Source organism: Channa argus, chromosome 18 (genome assembly GCF_033026475.1).
Source record: "Channa argus isolate prfri chromosome 18, Channa argus male v1.0, whole genome shotgun sequence".
NCBI classification, from domain to species: domain Eukaryota; kingdom Metazoa; phylum Chordata; class Actinopteri; order Anabantiformes; family Channidae; genus Channa; species Channa argus.
Window position 1 is genome coordinate 1,563,312 of NC_090214.1, and position 19,637 is coordinate 1,582,948.

At 40.5% G+C, this 19,637-nt stretch overlaps 1 protein-coding gene across 1 annotated transcript; it reads right to left on the bottom strand.

Moving 5' to 3' along the window:
* Positions 1-3,290: 3,290 nt before the first annotated feature.
* lmbrd2b (LMBR1 domain containing 2b) lies at positions 3,291-15,369 on the bottom strand. Its single transcript, XM_067484097.1, has 18 exons — positions 15,183-15,369; positions 12,935-13,177; positions 12,721-12,833; positions 11,614-11,712; positions 11,348-11,515; positions 9,635-9,845; positions 9,483-9,557; positions 9,294-9,407; positions 8,930-9,113; positions 8,536-8,717; positions 8,219-8,352; positions 7,886-7,991; positions 7,692-7,789; positions 7,496-7,599; positions 7,342-7,388; positions 6,581-6,695; positions 6,289-6,415; positions 3,291-5,484 (listed from the first exon to the last, which is right to left on the bottom strand). Exons 2-18 carry the CDS (start codon positions 13,106-13,108, stop codon positions 5,421-5,423), a joined length of 2,115 nt encoding a protein of 704 aa, XP_067340198.1. The 5' UTR covers positions 13,109-13,177; positions 15,183-15,369; the 3' UTR covers positions 3,291-5,420.
* Between the last annotated feature and the right edge of the window lie 4,268 nt (positions 15,370-19,637).

Sequence of the window (19,637 nt, forward strand, 5' to 3'; positions counted from 1 at the left end):
TTAAATTATCTGTTTCAATTCCACACGTAAGGATAAGATCTAAGCTGTGACTAAAACAGTGAGTGGGTTTATTTACATTTTGGGAAAATCTAATTGAATCTAATAATGAATTATAGCAGTGTTGAAGCTGTTACTGTCAGCATCTACATGAATGTTAAAGTCACCAGCTATAATGACTTTATCATCTCTCTGATACAGTACATTTCCTTTCCTGTTGTTCCAGTGGCCACAACAACAAATAATGTAGTTGTTATTGTGTTTAATTCATCAAATGTGTCACAGTTACTAATTCTTTGTTCACATATTAAATGCGGGAAATGCAAACATAGAGTGTAAAGTTGTGGTGTGTTGGTTGGTCCAAACTAGACATTTGAAAATGTTCCAGGTCATTTTACAGTACTTGCTGACATTCTTTAAAAATGAATAGTTTACTTTGAGAAGAAGCCAGAAGCTTCTTACTGTGAGGCAGCAGTGGTAACACTGCACCACACTGACTTTACACTGGAAAGTTAATCTTTCACAAAATGAACTGCTGGCTGCAGCTCTACACACAAGATAAATATGAAAATAAGGGCAGGTCCCAATAAAGATACTAAACGTCTGCATGAAAACTCAGCACAGATCAGAGAGCAGGAGCAGACTGAAGACAGCTAAAAAGTTCTCCCTCACATCAACAACTTAAACATATGAGAAATACAGTATCAAATATTAACATACTTGGCAAATCAAACTGCACATGTGAGTGTTGCAGCCTTTACTAGTGTTTTCCTCCTTTAACCCTGGTACAAAATGCCTCCTGTAGTGGAGCAGGTTCGTCTCTCTACCTGAGGGTGTTTCCCTTCTTGTCAATTAGTTTTTGCCCCATTCTCCACCAGTTTTTACAAGATGTGAGCTCCCAAGGTTTTTCACCGTGATCATCAGACGCGTCTGAGCGTCACCTCCCTGCATCACCATCACACAGGTTAAAACTGCTCAATCTACAAACTACGTTTCCAGAACTTTTTCTAAAGTGCAATAAAAAAAAAATTGTAAGCAAACTCAGAATTTGATGCTGCAACACACTCAAACATTGGAACAGAGGCAAAAATAATCCTGAAAAGATTATGAAATATTTAACTGAGACGTCGTTATCAGGTGAGGGGATCATGACTGGGTCCTTTCATACCATCTTTGTAGCACTAAAGTGGAGTTAATTGTCTTGTCAGAGCTTTGTGTTTCCCATGCAAAGCTGTGTGAGCTGTATCAGTAACAGTCACAAAGCTTAAGCAAATAAGTCAGAGGAGGGTGTGTGTTTGTCTGCTGCACACATCGACATGTCTCTACTGATGTGTGGGCTGCATACGGCGCTCCACGCACAACACGGAGTGAGTTAGAGAGAGGAAAGAGACACGGGGCTGCACAAATATGCTCCACTGACACCCCGCTGAGGAGACCTGTGGATGAAGACACGGCTCTTCTAGAATGTGCACGCATGTCCCGCGGGGGCTCCCTCCCCGCTGACACATAGGCCTGTGAGATGGCCTCACACAACCAGTGGGTCAGCCGCTGTTTGGTCAGAGGTTTCCCTTGGGGATGTTCTCGGTAACAGCTGCTTTGTCTGTCTGAAGATTGCAGTGCGCGCTACATAATGAGACATGCGCACAGGACAGAGGCGGTGAAACTTCCTCCATCTCATTCGTGTGGGGAGAACCGGTCTAGTGTAATAACTCTAGATTTGAAGGAGGACGTTTTTATTTTAGGCATGAATGTATGATTCGCTCTCAGAATGGCCAAACTCCCGTCCTCTCGAATAATGAGACAGGAGGGAGAGACTGAGAGTGCACACAAATCCCTCACTCATTTAGCTTAGGTCAGGGCTAAGAGAAGGGCTGTTTTCAGTGAGAGGAACTTGAGAGAGATCTGAGATCTTGGCTCGAAGGGAGGATTCCTGAGAGCACATAAAACCAGTGGTAATTACCCACGGAGGCGTCATTGAACGCATCACGGGCCGCTGCCTTCTCACTCTGTTGAGAAAGCGATTAATCAGAGGATGTGCAAAAAAAAAAAAAGGGCAGCTAAAAACAGGTTTTAATTGTGGATAGGGCGAGATTTCTCTCCACTAAGAGCTGGAGGAAAGTCAGGATTTGAGATAGAGGACATGATGTGGGGTCCATGCTCCTCTCCAAACACCATGGCTGAAAAGTGGACCATTTTGCTGCGTAACAGGCTGTTGTGGATGGAGCCCTTGCGCCTTGAATGGTCTGTATAACTACAGGTGGGAGCACTAAGCTCTCCAAACGCTCCCGTTCAGGGGCAAAGCCCACAGGCGCTGGCCTATCAGCGGAAAATGGTGGGTCGAGCCGTCCACCTGTGAGAGTGCGTCTCTGCACCACGACCCAATCTGGCCTCTCTGACTTTATCTCCAACACATCTAACATGAGCTGTCCCTCTGATCCAAAAGGAAAAGGAGACGAGAGTGACTAAGCAGCTGACGCCAGGTGTGTGAGTGCAGCGGAGTCCTCGCCTGTGTGGGAAACGTTTGCTTTAACACAAACTGCTGTATAACACTCAGAGGAGAGTGGAGCAGACTGATGGTCAGGAAACGGCTCTTAACTGAGAGGTGGGTGGCTCTAAAAAGAGACAACGCTGGATGAGGTTGAGGGGGCTGAGGCGGAGGTGCAGCCTGAGATGCAGTGGCAGCAAAGGCTCAAGTGCGTCTCAAGCCAGGGCGATGGTCTCTGCGATCGCGCTAGGAGCTCTGGGGGCGCAGAGAGCTGGGTGATACACAATTTCCCTGTTTTACTCTAATTAAAAAACATATTAATGCAGAACAGTAGTAAACAGTTGAGTGCTGCGAATTTTTTTTTTTTTTTTCAATTCAGTTTTTGAAAACTGAAGTTCTGGTTTACAGTCTTCGCTCTTGTGTCCGGAGTTTTAAAGAGTTTTGAGACAAAACACAACGAACGAGGCTCCACCTGCATCATGGAAACGTCAGCGTGACTTAACTCGAGATTCACAGCTGTCCTCCATCAGGGGTAAAGTTCTTCAGACTCCGCACTTCTGGACCAAATTCCCAATGACTACATGGAAGCTGCTCTTTTACCTGACTGACTCAGGTGTGCGGGTGCATGCATCAACTGCAGCCACGTGTCCATCATGTGCATCTTGTGCCCACTGAAGAAACCGGACAACAAATGTTTTTGTTCAGACTAAAAAAGTGTCAATGAACATAACCTGCAGCTCAGAGGAAAAGGATGATTGTTTTCAAGATTTAGCACAAAAACCAGAAAACATTCACGTTCACCACAGTGTTTAGAACACGTTGATGCCTTTTATTGACTGACAACACTGGCAGCAGAGTGAACCGTACATCAGCTTTTCTCTCATTGATGATAATTCACTAAATCACTGATACCTACTTTGTTGGATCTGAAACAAAATGTGCAAAGATCAGGACCACAATGGATGATCAGAACAAAAAATTCAATACTTCATCACCAGATCAGACAAACCCTGCAAAAAAATGTATGGTGCTGTTTTCAGAGGGAGGGGAGTTTAAACAACCCATATAATACAAAACTCTATCATACATATGTACGGAGGAGGATCAGGTGAACAGTCACTGTGCTCAGGTCAGTTTCCTCCTGATCATCACGGAGACTTATTTTCTGACAGCTGAACCTGCCAGCAGGATGTCTTCATCACCATGTCAGAGCAAACTAAATGCTAACAATATCCAAATGACCACACCTGTGTTTTTATCTGTTCTTATTCAAACGTGGCTCACGGGGCCGGTGGCATTTTCTAAGAACACAACGAGGTTTTCACAGATTTGTCCTTGTTTTATTACATTTCAGGCAACAACTGATTTCCTGTATACTACTGTTGAAATGTTGCTATTGCAATAATTCATTTATGGGCTTTGATGGAAATGTATTACCGCTGCTGTTTTTCCTGATCTGACAACTCCTTTGATCAAGTTAAGGCATTTTAAGTTCCTTTTTAAATCTACAGAACCTGTTCATTGTTTTCCTCTTGGCAATAGAACAAGCTGTAAACACACCAACTGTGGCTAAAGTGTATAAACTCGGGTTATTTCAGAAGGAGAGAGAGATGTGATCATCCCACTGAGATAACTGACAACACTGGGGTCATTTCAATCAGCCCAGATGTCACAAACATTTGACAACAGCAGCAAAACATGCTGGAAACCCCTGACTGTGGCATATTATAGTGTGTAAAGTAGCTGTTTTATATGTTCGCAAACATATTTCTATTTCCATACTGGTCAAACAAAGAGGAATATGATCACTGACAGTTACTTGTGGGGCTCCTCAGGGATCTATTATTGGTTTTCTACATTATCTGCTAATAAACTCAGTTAAGGCTGTTTTAACTGTTAAATCCTTAATATTTAACTTAATATCACCTTAATATTGGAAAATCAAAAAGACACAGCCTAATCTATAAAACATAGCTTCGGACTAACGACCACTTAAAAGGTTACAGCTATACCAAAAGAACTAAAACACATTAAAAAAAACACAGGTATGGTCCTTTAAAGGTCACTTCTCATCTGCAAGTTTCTGTAAGCGAAACTAAATTCAAACCATGGATGGTTGAATGAAACATCTGGCAGTTTTTTTTTTTTAAGTGTCTCTTTTTGTTTTTAACACAGAGTAGAGAAAGTGTCTTGGATGGTTCAGGACCACAACGCTCACGTTAAAACAACATCTTTAAAGACACACGAGTCCTAATATCTCTGATTTTACATGTGTACAAATAAAAGCTAATCCAAATTAAACTCTGGAGTTGTGAATTAATTTCACATATTGGATAATAAGACTTACCTTCATAGAATACTGAAAGTAAAGTAGTTCAGACATGTCAGATCTGACACAGATAAATGAATCCACAACATCAACATTAAAGACAAAACCAAAAAAGTATAAATAGAATATTCTTCCAGGGACCTTCATGGAACCATTCAGTAAAGTGATACAGAGTGTTGGACATGCAGCTGCTGCAGATTCCTACGTCTAGTCAGTTACACAGCAACTCCTGCCATCATGACATGCAGCTCAACCAGTAAATTCAGCAGCCGGAATCTGCTTTAAATACTCCGGACTAAGATCTGTCGGACTTTGCAATCATACGAGAGGGTTTATGTAAATTTAACAGCATTAATATTCCTTCAAAAGTGCCCCAACCTGCAGCTGAGCTACAGATTAAACGTAGTGCAGTTTTTATGAAAGTATGTCCAGGTGACTGAGCTTCACTGACACGTGACCTGTTGATACAAGTTGCCATGCATGCTGGGAGATGAGGAAACAGCCAAAGTGCCGTGAGATGGAGGTCGTGTGGTACATTCAGGTGGATGTGTAGACAGTAACGTTCATGTGCGTTCCAGTTAGGCTGCTCCTACAGGCGTCTCCTCCCTGTTAGACGTCATCAAATATCCGACTCCGAGACGACGACATAGACAAGTATCGTCCTCCCGAATGTCTGAAAGGCAAAAGGCAAAATACAGAACTAAAAACTGAACAGAACAGTCTGAAGATAATGAAATTTATGCTACCGGGGTTCATACGCGTTTTAAAAAGGCAAAGTTAAGCTTTTTCAGCTCTTTCCAGCTGTGGTAAATTACATATTTGTACAAATAGATGATTATTGAAAATGATTTATGCATTTTGCAAATCAAAGCAAAACTTGATTTGACAAACAAAACAGCATTAACAACACAAACTAGAAAAGTTGCATCACACACCTATTGTGCGTTATATTATAACCACCTATGCAATTTAATACAATCCAATACAGCAGCTCTGCCTGAAATTATTATTATTATTGAGGTCATAGCTAGTGGTTGACTCATACTGGGGTCCATTTTATTAAGAAATGGTTCTAATGTTTTGACCAAGCTAAAATGAATGAGAACCCAAATTAAGGCTTGAGAAAAGAAACAGCTGATTGTTAAACCATGTGAAAAGCTTTTTTTTTTTTTTTCACATTGTATCTTAGTCAGTAACCATACGTTGGCTTGTTACTACCTTTAACTTTTCAGTTGCAGAAAGTTACATGCATGCTGGGAGATGGGGGTCATGTGGTACATTCAGCTGGATGTGTAGACAGAAATTTTCATTTCAGTCCTTAAAAACACAACATTAAAATTCAAGCATTTTCAAGGATTTCAAGCACCAGTACGAACCCTGTACCCTGAACCCTGCTACAGGAAATTATTTAGAGATTAAAAGCAGATACATGTCATGTCTTTTAGTTTTTAAATTAAAGTTGCAATATCCAGTTTACCTGCCAGAGTCTGTGTCCAGAGGGTCGTCTGTCAGATTATCAGCATTGAAGTCTAAAGGTTCAGCGTCCTGCAACAGTTCGATGCAGTCTCTCTCTGCTCGACTCCCAGAGCGAGAATACTTAGCCTCTGTTCAACAAACAAGTCAGCAGTAAATAGCACTGTTCTAAACTGCTCAACGCTATTTCTCAACATTACAGAGATTCAAAGCAGACTTGATAGAGGCTCAGGCACCTTTAAACTAGCTTTGTTCTACTGGATTTTCAGTGTTTAATTGTTTGTTGTTTGACTCACGTCTGTTGTTGCTGGAGTTCACAGTGTCTGAGTAACTGGTCTCTTTCATCTCATGACTGGTCCTGTTCCTTGCAGCGTAGTCTTCTCTCTGGTTTCCATAACGTTCTTTCCATTCCTGAAACACACAGTGCACACGTGTTAGTGTGAAACTGATCTGCTTTCATCTAAACGCACAGGGAAACAAATCGTCATGAACACACAGCTGCAGAGTCCAGCAGATCAGCAGGATGATTAATGTGGAGCCGTTTCTCGTGGAATTTTCTCCCCCTCAGCTCTGTGTTTGGTCTTCATCACCTCCGGAGGTAAATATCTGCTCTTCAGCTGCTAAAAGCTCCACTATGTTCACAAGCTGATCTCTAATTGTTTCTATCTGCTGTTTGCTGCTGAGCAGGTGGTGGACTGTGGCTTTTAGTTCTTGTTCTCTGAAAAGAGCTGCTGACCCCGACAGGAAATGTGATGCAAAACCAAAACTGAGAGTAAAAAAGTAAAGAGTAAAAAACAAAACAGTGGACTTGCAGAGATGAGGTGATCCACTGTGGGTCCACCACTCAGAGAAACCTGCACATTACACATGTAATCACTTACTGTTAGTCATTGTAGGAAAGCTTGTTATTAGGCAACATTTTTCACTTTTTTTCAAATCCTGTTTTGAATCAAGCAGTGATGAACAAAGTCATAAAAATATCATCAACATTTTCCATTTTCAAATAAATACATAAGTTAATTTCAGCATGATGTGTTAAAACAAACAAGCCACTCACCCTCCGTCTGTTCTCACCATCTTCAATCCTTTGTCGCTTCCGTTTCTCTGCAAAAAGAAAACTGAATGTTGAATCGAAATTAGCAGTTTGACCAGCATGATTTGACAGACCACGTGGTCCTATGCTCTGTTACTGTGACTGTTATCAAAGATACCCCGTCGAATCAGCTCCTTTCCCTCGTCGATAAGGTCAGAGGTCATTTCACTGTCACCCACAAATTGCTGGAAGCCCAGAAGGTTCAGGCAGCGTGTTCCCAAACTGAGGAGAGAGTTTTTTTTACCATTTCTTTAACAAAACCACATTTGCATGTTATATTAACTCCCAGTATAAAACATTTTATGACTGCTCACCTGAAGTACGTGGCGATGCAGAGGATAATAATCAGCATGGGGTAGTAGATATAGAAGCCATTAGCAATAAAGGAGAGAACACGCATTGATCCCATGATCTGAAACACAAGGACAGATCAGACAGGTAGGTACTGACACATGATGCTGTTTGGTGTTTGCCACAGACTGATGAGAGAATACTGAAGTAGATTTACAGAGGTGTATGCGGTCTGTTCCTTCTGCTTGTGGGAGATGGCAGAGTCAATGTGGATCAAACCCAGAAAGTTGAGACACAGTGGAGGAGTTAGCCGACAGAACAACCTGCAGGAGAAAACACAACAGTCTGTGGCATGTGTTCTGTACCTGTCCTTCACTAGTCTGGGTCTCAATCACTAGCTTTATGATCTGTCTGCATCTACCACATATACATATGTGCAATATGTATATGTGCTCCGTGACACTAAAGGTTGATCTTATTCTTCTATTTTTTATTACCAGCTCGTTTTTTCTGAAATGGACGAACTGCGAGTTAAGTTCCAGTCACTTACATGCCACTGAACTGGAGACTATAGGCATCAGTCTGGTGATGGGAGGCCAGGTAGTAGTAGTTGAAGACCCGAATGCGGAACACAGTGGAGTAAACGCAGGTGCACAGGAAGAAGATTGTGATGAAGCACGCCATCTGGTGGAGAAATGTGACATCACGTGATCATGCATTAGTTTCCCTGTTTCCCCTAGAAAGTTTTTCAGGCACAGTGGGAAAGATGGTAATAGAGGTTTTACATGCACACAAAAGAATGTGGATGTTTATTTCCCATGCAGCACCTTTAGTTGGTGAGCACTCGTTACTTCGTGTGTGTCTCACCTCAATGTACAGGTAGTTGTAGTCTCTCTCAGCCAGCTGGATGAAGACAGCAAACAGCGAGAGGACAGGTTGGGTGCTGAAGAAGGTGCACTCAGACCAGACCACGGCCACGCTAAACAAAGTCAGGACCACAGACAGCAGCCGGTAAAACCAGCGCTTCAGGAGACACTCCCAGTACCACTCTGCAAGTGACACACACACCGACGACACAGGTGAGGCAGAGCTGAGTGTCATCTTATTTCTCCACATAGAACCTTTAATGCTGCATTTATGACCATCGTGTTTTATTCCATGAAACACAATGAAGAATTATGAATACTACAGTATGAGTAGAATATCTTACTGTGTATCAAAGTACCATTCTTTGAAATCCTTGCATTGTGCTTAGACCCACCTACAGTTGGCGTGTAGAGGTATCTGCTGAACCAGCCAGCCGGCTCAGACGAAGGGAAGCTGTGGACAAACTGGTGTGTTGAACTGGTCTCATTCTTGGCCACGTCCTCCAGGTGGATGGCCTCCTGCAGTAGGATCTGCCACTGGACTCGGGTCCTATTGTGTCTCTGAACGGCATAGATCACCTGCAGAAACACACGCAGTTTATTATGAGCTGTTCCCAGTCTGCAACAACAGGACCCACATTTTCCACACCCGAATAAGCTGCAAACATGTTTTACTTTGCTGTAAAAACACACGAATTGTCTGAGAATTACCAATAAACTGAAGAACAGTTTGGACATATGAGCCATAAAACATCTCACCTGCTTATGAAGCTTGACCAGACTCTTCTCACTTGGGTAAGTGTTCTGTTTGTCATCAAAGTCCTCGTAGTCATCCATGTTCCTGCCCATCTTCTCTTGATAATCCACTGGGCACTGAGGGAAAAACTCAGATTAACCAGATGTATCACTTAAGGCTGAGAGACAATGGTAAAGTGTTGCTCCACTTACTTTTCTCAGAATGGTGTCAATGTATTTCCTCAGTGGATGGTTATATTTGATAGATTCACTGACTTTTCTCACCTCCTACAGAAGAAGATTATACAGTAAAAACACGGACCTGACTTCATAAACCACGGGAATTTCCACTGCCTGATACGCACCTCCATGACATCCTCTAGGTTCTCCTCTGCATCCGCCTTCTCCGTCATCAGTTTAGATGCCTTGAAGTACGTCTTGATGAGCAAGTGTCCGTGTCGGGAAGCATTCCAGTAGGAGCGAGGGATTTCCACCAGACCGTAACCAAGCAGCAGAACCAGCAGGAACAGACCCCAGGTGTTGGCAGCTGTGATCCCAATAGTCTGCAGCTCATACCTGGTTTGGACATAACCATACAACTGTCTCACAAAGGGACTGAGACAATATTTCTTTTTTACCAATACAGTGTCTTTTTTATCTCTCTTTTTGAAATAAAGCATACATTTGAATATTTCCATATCGAGCAGGTAAAATGTAAACTATTTTTTTAATTCTATTTCCGCCAAAAATCTGCTTTGCCAAAACAATGGCCTCTAACTCTTTCTGTGATCACAGAGCTGGACTGTTGTCAGTTACTTAAATTCAGGGTTATTTTGTAAGCGAATGTCACAATTCGTGGAATAATGGGATCAACAGCTTGGGTGGAACTGCTGCTTGTGTGGGATTTCTGAGGTTTCTCATGTCTCTTTTACAGACATGTAAAAGAAAACTATATGGTGACTTCAGCTGCATTAAAACACAAGCTCAACACAGGTTGAATAAGCCGAGACAGAAACTGTCGGAGGTCAGAGTTCTTCCTTGTTATCTAACAGACATCAATAGACCTGTGTCTTTCTATTTAAAACCCTCAGTTAAGCTGAGATCTTATCAGAATGACACCAGTTAACAGGAGTGGCTGTTTTTCCTCATACCAACTCTGAACTGGTGAAACCTTGTGGTAAATTATTAGACTCAGACCATTAACACTTTTTAAAGAATTAGTTTGTGATTATGTTTCTGTATGTTATGGGCTCCCAAGTCTCTCCTGTAAAACAGACATTGGATCTTGAGGATTTCGTGAAAGAAAGAGCTGCGGCACAGCTTGAAATTAAAGACAATGATTCCTCTGAGGAAATTTGGAGCATAATTAGCTCGTGTTTTGTAATATTTTTCTTGCAGTGTGTCTCCAGATGAATGATTCCTATTATGTTCTTATTTTGAATATGTGTGCTATGTTTGTTTCTCAATTTTTCTTGCCAAAGACATCTCATGAACATTCCTGAGAAAGTTAAATTCAACTTCTCTGAGTGAATCTATCAAAAGAGGTGATGCAGCCAGTTATCTGTGGTTATCTGTCCTCCTCCCTCGGTCGCTTCTTCCTTCTCATTCTTCCTCTTTTCTGTCTCTACTTGCTTACAAACAAGAAAAAATGTAGCTGAACACAGCAGTTCCATGTCAATGTCAGGTGCCAGGACGTCATACGCAGTTTTCTTTCTTGTCTTGTACATCTAATGCCATTAAATAATATTTTTCTATCCCAATTGCAATGAATATCTAAAAATAAGTTAAACATAAACTGTTCTATCAACAATAACAAGCAGTATTAGCCACGTTTCTGACTGCTATATTATTGCATTAATTCTAAAATTACTCCTGTTTTCCACAAACAAGATTATAGTAGTAGTATGGTAGTAATAATTATATGGAAATTCAAACATCCATAAAAGATAGTTGCATTTAAACGTTAAGAGTTTAGTGGTTTAATCTTAGGCTTTTATTTTATTATAGATTTTTTATTTCCGTTTTGCGTGTTTAACTGAGCTGGTGTGATTTTATTTCCTCCAAAAAATGGAACTCACCAGGAAAGGTGCCATTCAGGATGAACAGCCACGTAAATGAGCAGAGAGCCAAAGATGAGCAGGTAGGTCCCGTAATATATGGCGTTCTCTATCAGAGCGGTTTTAATTTTACCGGTGATGGAGAAGCCTCCGGACCGAGCGTATGACTGCATGAAGGGCAGCAGCAGCCTGAGGAAACGGCACATTAAAACCTTTAAAAAAAACTGTAGCATGATTCTTTATGGTAGTAAATCATGCTCATTTTTGGATTATAAAGTCAAACCGACCATGTGAGACACTGGGACGTCCAGTACACCACTCTCCAGAACACAGGCATGATGCCCTGAGGGATGTAGCTCCACGGCTTGTAGCATGGCTTTAGTGCACTGTCAGAAAAAGATAAAGGCATCAAAAACACAAAGTACACAAAAAAACCCCACAAATGGACAGTATCTATACACACAGGTTGCATTCACGGGTACTTTCAGGACGTTTTCTTAACCCTCTGGGTAAACATACAGTGATGCAACACCACACAGGTGAGGCCTGTTTATATGCAAGTAAGCAAACGATTTTCAGTTTTCTTCATGAAGTAAGCCTCACTTTCCTCCTGAAGTAGACGGACTTTATCTCGTTACAAATGCACATGTGCAGGACAAACGTCTGCAGGCAGAGAAAGTGGCTGGATGAAAGGAGGCCAAATAACATGCAGCAAAGTTGGTAATCTTCTAACGGTCAGTGATTTATATATTGGGGTATGTTTTTATGCGACACTAATAAACATACCCTGATACCATGTTTTCCCAGATTAAGTACGTGTGAAAGTACTTACATTTCAGTACTTGCCGATAGCGACAACTAATTTGAGTACTAAACTGCTGTGCTTCTAATGTGACCTGCTGAAAAGTAAAATCACATCAATTTAATGCACAGCAACGCTGGTCCAAATAGCAGTGGGGACACACCTAACGACCAACTGAGACGAACACTGTTTCCACCCACTGTCACAGATTTCCAGTCTCTGAGAGACTTGAAAGAGAACACAACTGACTAATGGAAATTTTGAGGTAGACAAACCTGCAAATTCCATGAAAACAGGAATTATCGCGTGTTCTTCTGCCAAAACAAACATGGCAGTGACCGGCATTTTATAAATGGAGCGACTATTCCTCAAAAAAGCAAAAAGCAAAAAATAAGCAAATGACAATGAGCAGATTTGGGGTGAGATCCTGGTCGTGGACTGTAGTGTCTACAGAGGAATATGGAGATAAAAAAAAAAAACTTTACCTAAAATTCTAGTTACTGTAGATCTCCCTCAGTTGTCACCAGTGTTGTCATGAATATTAAACACATTTAAAATAATCTATGAGAAGTCTTTAGCAGAGCAGACAGACCTTTTAGTGCGAGTGACAGATGTGTTTGCTGTTGTGTGATTGGACGGTAACGGGCTGCTGGTGGGAAAAGGAGCCTGTTTCTCATGATCCTTGGTGCACTGATTGTAGATGGTCTGCATGGACAAGATAAAGACTCGTTCATAAACACAATTCAGGATTTTGTGCAGACGTTTTGAGTTTGCAGGATGGATGTCTGCCTCCACCCAATACTGACCGTGCTGACATCCAGGGGTAAGATGAAGACGATGAGGAAGCACAGGTACCAGGCCAGCAGCGTGCCAAACAGCACCATACGCTGCTGCTTCTTGAAATCTCCATATCGGTGCAGCAGGAACAGCGCCAAGAAAAACACCAGTACAATCTCGATTCCCAGAGCGGCACCACTCATCCTGCTGCACTGCTCTCAGCAGCTCCACACAAAACTGCAAAAATGGCCCACAGTCAGTGCTTCCTCCTTCTGTAAATTTGAAATGAGAGACACCCACGTTAGAGCACTACCCAAATGTGTACTCTGAAATGTTTTTTTTGCTTTCTGTAATCAACCATCGTGTTCATACTGGCTCTTAAGAGCTCGCTTTTGAAACTCTCTGGACTTATCTTTTAACTGCGGACAGGATGTCCGGTTGGCCCAGAAGACTCCTGTTACACCATTATGTCCCAAACATTTCTAAACTACAACACCAGTCTACAATCCTTGTTATTTCATAATACATCTGTTTTTTGTTTAATGAGGTTCAGTCTTTCACAGTATCTGTGTTTGAGCTCTATTTTTGAGATGCAAAGACCCTTGTGCCTTATCAGCCAACATGTACTCAGACAACAACAGGTCAGTGATAAGCCACTAGTGTAAAGGCCCAGCTGATTTGATCAACCTAGTTCTAATGTACAGGAAAAGAAATTCTCAATCAACAAAACATGTGGGACCCTTGGCCTATCACATTACACACACATTGGAAACCAACATCTTACAGCCTACCGTGTGACTCCAGGGCTACGGGCTGCATTGGTAATGAAGTGTAAAAACAACCACAGATCACTGCCGCTGTATAACATAATAATGACAAGGTCTAGCTCACAGGATCACTCCAGACAGGGGACGACTCTCCAACAGAAACTTACTGCCCAGTAAACCTTGATAGGGTTTGCTGTCTTATTCACCCAGAGGGGAGGGGGTACGACTACAGGAAAATTCAAATCTTATCTGTCATCATTAGGGATCCTCATTACGTTTTTCTTGGTCCCCTTTCGACTGTTGGAAAATAATTACAGAGACGTTGATTAAATATGCATCTAATACACTGAAATAACAGCTGCAAACCCTAATTCTGATAACTCATTTTACTATATGATCCTACAGTAAAAATCCTTACTCAAACCATAATGTTTAAAGCTTCAATATGTTACACTTTTGACTATTTGTTTTAAGTAGAAATATGCTTAATATGCAAAGAAACCAAGGTTTTTTGTATTATCTGCTAACCGGTGGATTTCTTTTTCTAATCAATAAACTGTTTGGTCTTTCATGTATAACCTAACAAAAGGAATCATATTTAGTTAAAACCTAGTACAAAATAATCATGATTCCCAAAATGCAAAGAGATGTGTTTATCTCCGTTCATTTATTTATTTGTGGCCTTCATTCAAAACTCTGGTCTTTATAAAAAAAAGTGAATTAAATGAGAATGTTTCAACCATCTAAATTAAAATGAAAGTATCAAGTGGAGTATTTTCTCTTTAAAATTCCAGGTAAACAATTCATGTACAATTCAAATAGCTAATTAATTAATTAATGAACCCCTGACTAAATATCTAATTCGATTCCTGGTCATTACAGGTAATCTGACTTCCAGGATACTGCTATAGACTTTCTTTAAACGCAATACGGATCTAATCTAGTCTAGTCAAATATGACCTATAATAGATCTGCTTTAATTAATCAATTTAAGGGAAACTCCTTTATGTTGAGTCATTCTTTGTTTTTAAATGTCAAAATATTCTTGTTTCAGTAACTGAAAGCTCCGGAAGATCCTCTAGATTTCTATGTAAGACATATGTTTGTTTGGCCTATTAGTGAACCGTACAACTGAACATGTGACACTGGCCTCTGGGAAACTGGTATTTTAAAGACCACATGACTAATGAATTAATCCAGAAAATAAATGAGTTGTAACCCTAATCTACAATAATTCAATCATGGTCAGAATAAATACAGACTCCCACTGTGTTGTTACACGTAGCCATAGAAGTCGATCTGACAGTCAGTCGGACAGCTGTACATTAGTGTGTAAATTAAAGGTTATCGGTTGAAAAGTCCCGTTTGTTTGTTTCAGAGCGTAAATCCAAGGAACAGCAGCTTCTCCGCCCTGACAACCACCGTCAGCCAACATCACCGCTGCTAGCTAACGCTAGCGCTAACGCTGGTTAGCAGCACAGCAGCAAATCGCTGACGTGCGGCCTCTTACCGTAGTTTATCTGTTTTCGCTCCTGTCAGAGAATGTGAGACGTTCAGTGGCGTCTCTAGTCTGCTGTATGGTTATACCCTGCAGCGGTTACCAGCGAATTTCGGTTTCCTGGTTGGTTGACCGATTGGCATCTGTCACATCCTGCTACCGGGAGTACCCCACAAGAGCGGCCGGTGACGTCAGAGGCAGGTAAACCGGGGCTCGGCGAAAGCGCATGCGCAGCATCATTTCCTTGTCCAGCTCTTTAAATTTCGATGCTGCCCTCTGCTGGATGAAGTTATCATGGAAAAATAACAGTTCAGTCTATTACACACATCTGCATTGCGCGTCAGTTACATTCTAATTATCAATTGTTGCTAAACATAAAAACCTGTCAATTTATTGTTTAAACCCCTTACAAACATAATGACATTATGAGCATAATTATGTGAAACGCTCCATACCCCTGCATAGATATATGAGTGAGAGAGACACAAAGTTTCTAAAAGCCACGTGTTATTTATAATTGTTTTGTGTTTCTTTTACATCAAGTCGTGGTGATTTTTTGTGGACATTTGTGGCTCATGTCCTGGGAACAGACACAGAAAGGCCCGACCCTTCTACATAAGAGCAAGATTTACAGATGGAAAAACATGTGGTATTGTTTGCTTCTGTAAATAGTTTGCTAAGTAAACTTTCTATTAAATACACAATACACACATAAGCTACATATCACACCACTATATCACCTTCTCAGAGATTGTTCTGCACTGTGATCATGAAACCATGGACATGGTGTGTGATGATTAATGTGGCAGTGTATCAGTATATAGTGAGTTTGCAGTCACAGAGAGTAGGGGCTGTGCTGTGCCAAACCAGGACAAGGGCAGGACATTTGTTGTGGATCAATTGGTAGTGATCAGACATTATGCAGAGACAGCTGTGATCAATGGGTGATGCATTCAGGATCAGAAACAGTTCACAATGACAAAGGGGTTAAAACAGGGGGATGGGGAGCAGTTAGGAGACAATAGATGATTATCACCAGATGCCATTTGTTATACCAGGGTTAATCTTATAAACAGGATGTAGCAATTAAAACTTCTTATCTTTTTTAACTTAACTGTTTCAGCTACCACTGTTTTTTAACATTTATCCAAAAATAAAAATGTGAACATAGTAATCACTATTAGCTTGCAATTATGACTTTCACAGTTTTTGTATTTTAGTGAGTATTTCAGCTTCTACTAGAAGGTGCTCAGAAGGTCATACTTTATTCATTTTTTAAATATTATCACACCACCAGTCAATGTCTTCTATTTCAGAATGTTCACGAGTGCCCGGCTCTGCAAAATATGATTGTCCCGCTTTGATCGACCTGCGATTAATATTTGACTCCTGCTGCTAGTTTCAGTCAGTCGGATGAGGAAAGAGGCTATTTTCAAGTCACAGGCCCACACACAGTGGTGCATTAAGAGACCTCACCATAAAACTGCTCTTTCTCCTCTTGAACTCCATCGTTAGTAGTTTTGTCCCTGTGCAAATATTTACATGGTCTCTCTGCCAAAACCCAGCAGTTTATTTCCTAACTTTGTTCTATATTTCTTTGCAGGGTCAATGGAGGCCAAAATAAACTCTTTTTTGCACTGATGCAGTTGCATAATTTGGTATCATGCTGCAAAATGCAGTGACCGTCTGTGTTATAGGTCTTTATTTATGGCTGTTTTTATAGCACAGACTTGATTCGACCACGTTCTAAAAAATGTGAAGCAGCAGTTTTTCAACCTGGTTAATGAGGGTACAGATGCACAGAGCACATTAAGCAAAGAGAAGGGAACAGAAGTGAAAGCTGACACAAGCATCTTTCATTATACTGTAGCAGTGTTTTTATAACAAAAGTGTTGAGTCATCTGAATCTTAATTATTTGCTTGCACCTCATTCAGGGTCTGAGTAAAAAAACAAAGAGATCAGATCTCTGGTAATATTTCTGATTTGGGAGGTAAATGACATTGATAATTGGATATTTTATTAAAATGATTAAGATGACACATAATCGTCACCCGGAACATATGAAGCATTAGTTCAGAAAATTAGTAATTACTTACACTTGAGCAGAAGAAAACATTTGGAGTTTTTGTGAAACTAATACAAAAGGTGTAAACATTGCGGATGTATAATCAAAAAAGGTATAAAGAAAATCTCATTTTTATCAATTAATTTACCAGTTTTCTGGATTAATTCGTTTGGTTTAATTTCCAATATCACATCGCCAAAGTCAGAAAATCCTCACATTATGAAGATGGACCCAGGAGAATATTGGATTTTCATTAGGATGATCTAAATGATTTGGTCATCAGAACCCTTCATTAATTTAAAATATTGCAGTAATTTAGTTTCTTTTAATCAACAAAATGATCAATCGGTATATTTACCATGAACCTGTTGTACAGTTTACACTTGTGCTGAAGTGAAATGCCACAGTTTATACAGTAAACTCCAGTATATTTCCATGCTGTCAGCTGATTTCATTAGCTCTTTGTGGATCTTTGGGGGAGGAACAGGTTTCGGAATAATCCTTCAGAGTCTCTGACACTGTAGGACACAAGCAACTGCAGCTATTGATTAAACCCATTTCAGCTTTTTCTCCAATAACAAGCACTAAACCCCACACTAAATATCACTATCACCAATGTGAGACCATGACTGCTTTTGAGTCTTGTTAGGTTATTACCGATCTCTTTGTGGACAACATAGCATTCAGTTTTCCACACCAGGGTTCATCATTTTAGACAATTACACATGGAAGTAGATTTTTAAGTATCATTTTTCTAGCATGACAAATTAAAATTTAAGGTTTTTCAGCATGTTAGTTATTTTCCTCTAAGTGTAGAGGTTTTAATCAGCTCTGATGTTTTTGAGTTGCCTCATGTATCCAGTTCCAGTGTGAACATCACCGAGCTCCAAACCTCCAAAACCAAAACCATGCTCAAATATAACTGAAATATGAGCCAATTGTGAACAGGATAAACTATAACATCAGTTCCTTGAGAAGCTGTTGAGTTAAAAAAACGTTCCTGCCACTTTCACTCAGTCAGACGCAAGCCTGAAACATCCTGGTGTCTGCTTTGACCCCCCCCCCCTCCCCCTCTCCTCCATGTTTATTTTTACCGGCTGTGAGGAGCCGACACTGAATGATGATGACAGGCGATACATGCTCCGTGTTCTGACAGTGGTCACAAAGGCACAAATCGGATATGAAGCAGATTTAGGACCACGTATGAAACCACACCAGATCTGCTGTGGAGAAATTTGGTTTGTTCACACTGCAGAGTAGAAATTGGATGTGAGTCAATAGTTTGGTTCACTCCAGCTGTAATAAATGTAGGGCTGCACCTAATGAGTATTTGGTTGACGATTAATCTATAGATTATTTTCCTATTAGGCTCTTTTTTATTTTTCAATTAATATAACAATTCATTTACAACATTTTTTAATTTGAATTCATCATATGTTATTAAATCATCTTCTCTTTAAACTAACAAATATCACCAAGTCTGCACTGCACGACTTTATTCACCCAAACAAAAACTGGGCCAGTCTTAACTGGTGATCTGTTTTACAGACTAGCTCCATTCAAGTAACTCAAACAATGAGCAGAGCTGGCGGAGCATCATTTTGTGTGATCTGTGTGGTCGAGTTTTCTTCAGTGCGACTAGTGAATTTATGTAAGTTTACGAAAGCCAATAAGTTTACGTAAACTGTCTAATTTGACGGAAATCGTATGTAAAAAGATGTAGACACGATTTATGTCGATGCATCTTCCCAACCATTGGACAGACCGATAGAAATGTGTAAAATAAAATGATCCGACATTCTTTGAGCATCACACATTTAAAGCTTAGTGTCACATAAAGCAAGAAACAAGCAACGAAAAGACACATAAACACAGGTTGAAATAAAACTTACTAGTGGACAGAAAGTAAAGCAGGCTTGAAACCTTGAAGGACAAATGGACAGAAAAGTCAAAGAGACAGTTGTAGACTTTAAGTGTGACAACTATTCTAATATTAAAATGATAGAAATCTACAAGAAATTCATATTTGAACTGTGATGAACTAATTAAGCATTATTTTAACAAACACTATATAAAGACTCATATAGTAATTACTCATATAGTAATTTCACATATGATTTGATGACTTTGTTTTTGATGTCAGTATAGTTTTTAATGTCTCTTTACAGGCTGCATGAAACTAGGTGCTGTTCAACTGCTCAAAAATTTAATCAAAATTTCATGACTCTGAATGTGGCTCGGTGGTTGGTGCTGGACACAGTATTTCAGAAACTGTGGATTCAGGGGGATTTTCACACACAACCATCTCTAGGGTTCACAGAGAACCGTCTGAAAAAGAGAAAGTATCCAGTGAGCAGCAGTTCTCGGTTGATGCCAGAGGTCAGAGGAGAAAGGCTGGACT

Bases quoted from the DNA above. Each gene is read 5' to 3' on its own strand.
- lmbrd2b (XM_067484097.1), bottom strand. From the start codon at position 13,108: ATGAGTGGTGCCGCTCTGGGAATCGAGATTGTACTGGTGTTTTTCTTG. The intron at 7,600-7,691 runs GTGAGCAGTCAT...CTCTCTCCTCAG, and splicing joins TGCATCGCCACGTACTTCAG to TTTGGGAACACGCTGCCTGA. The intron at 6,696-7,341 runs GTGAGTGGCTTG...TGTGTGTTTCAG, and splicing joins ATGGTGAGAACAGACGGAGG to GAATGGAAAGAACGTTATGG.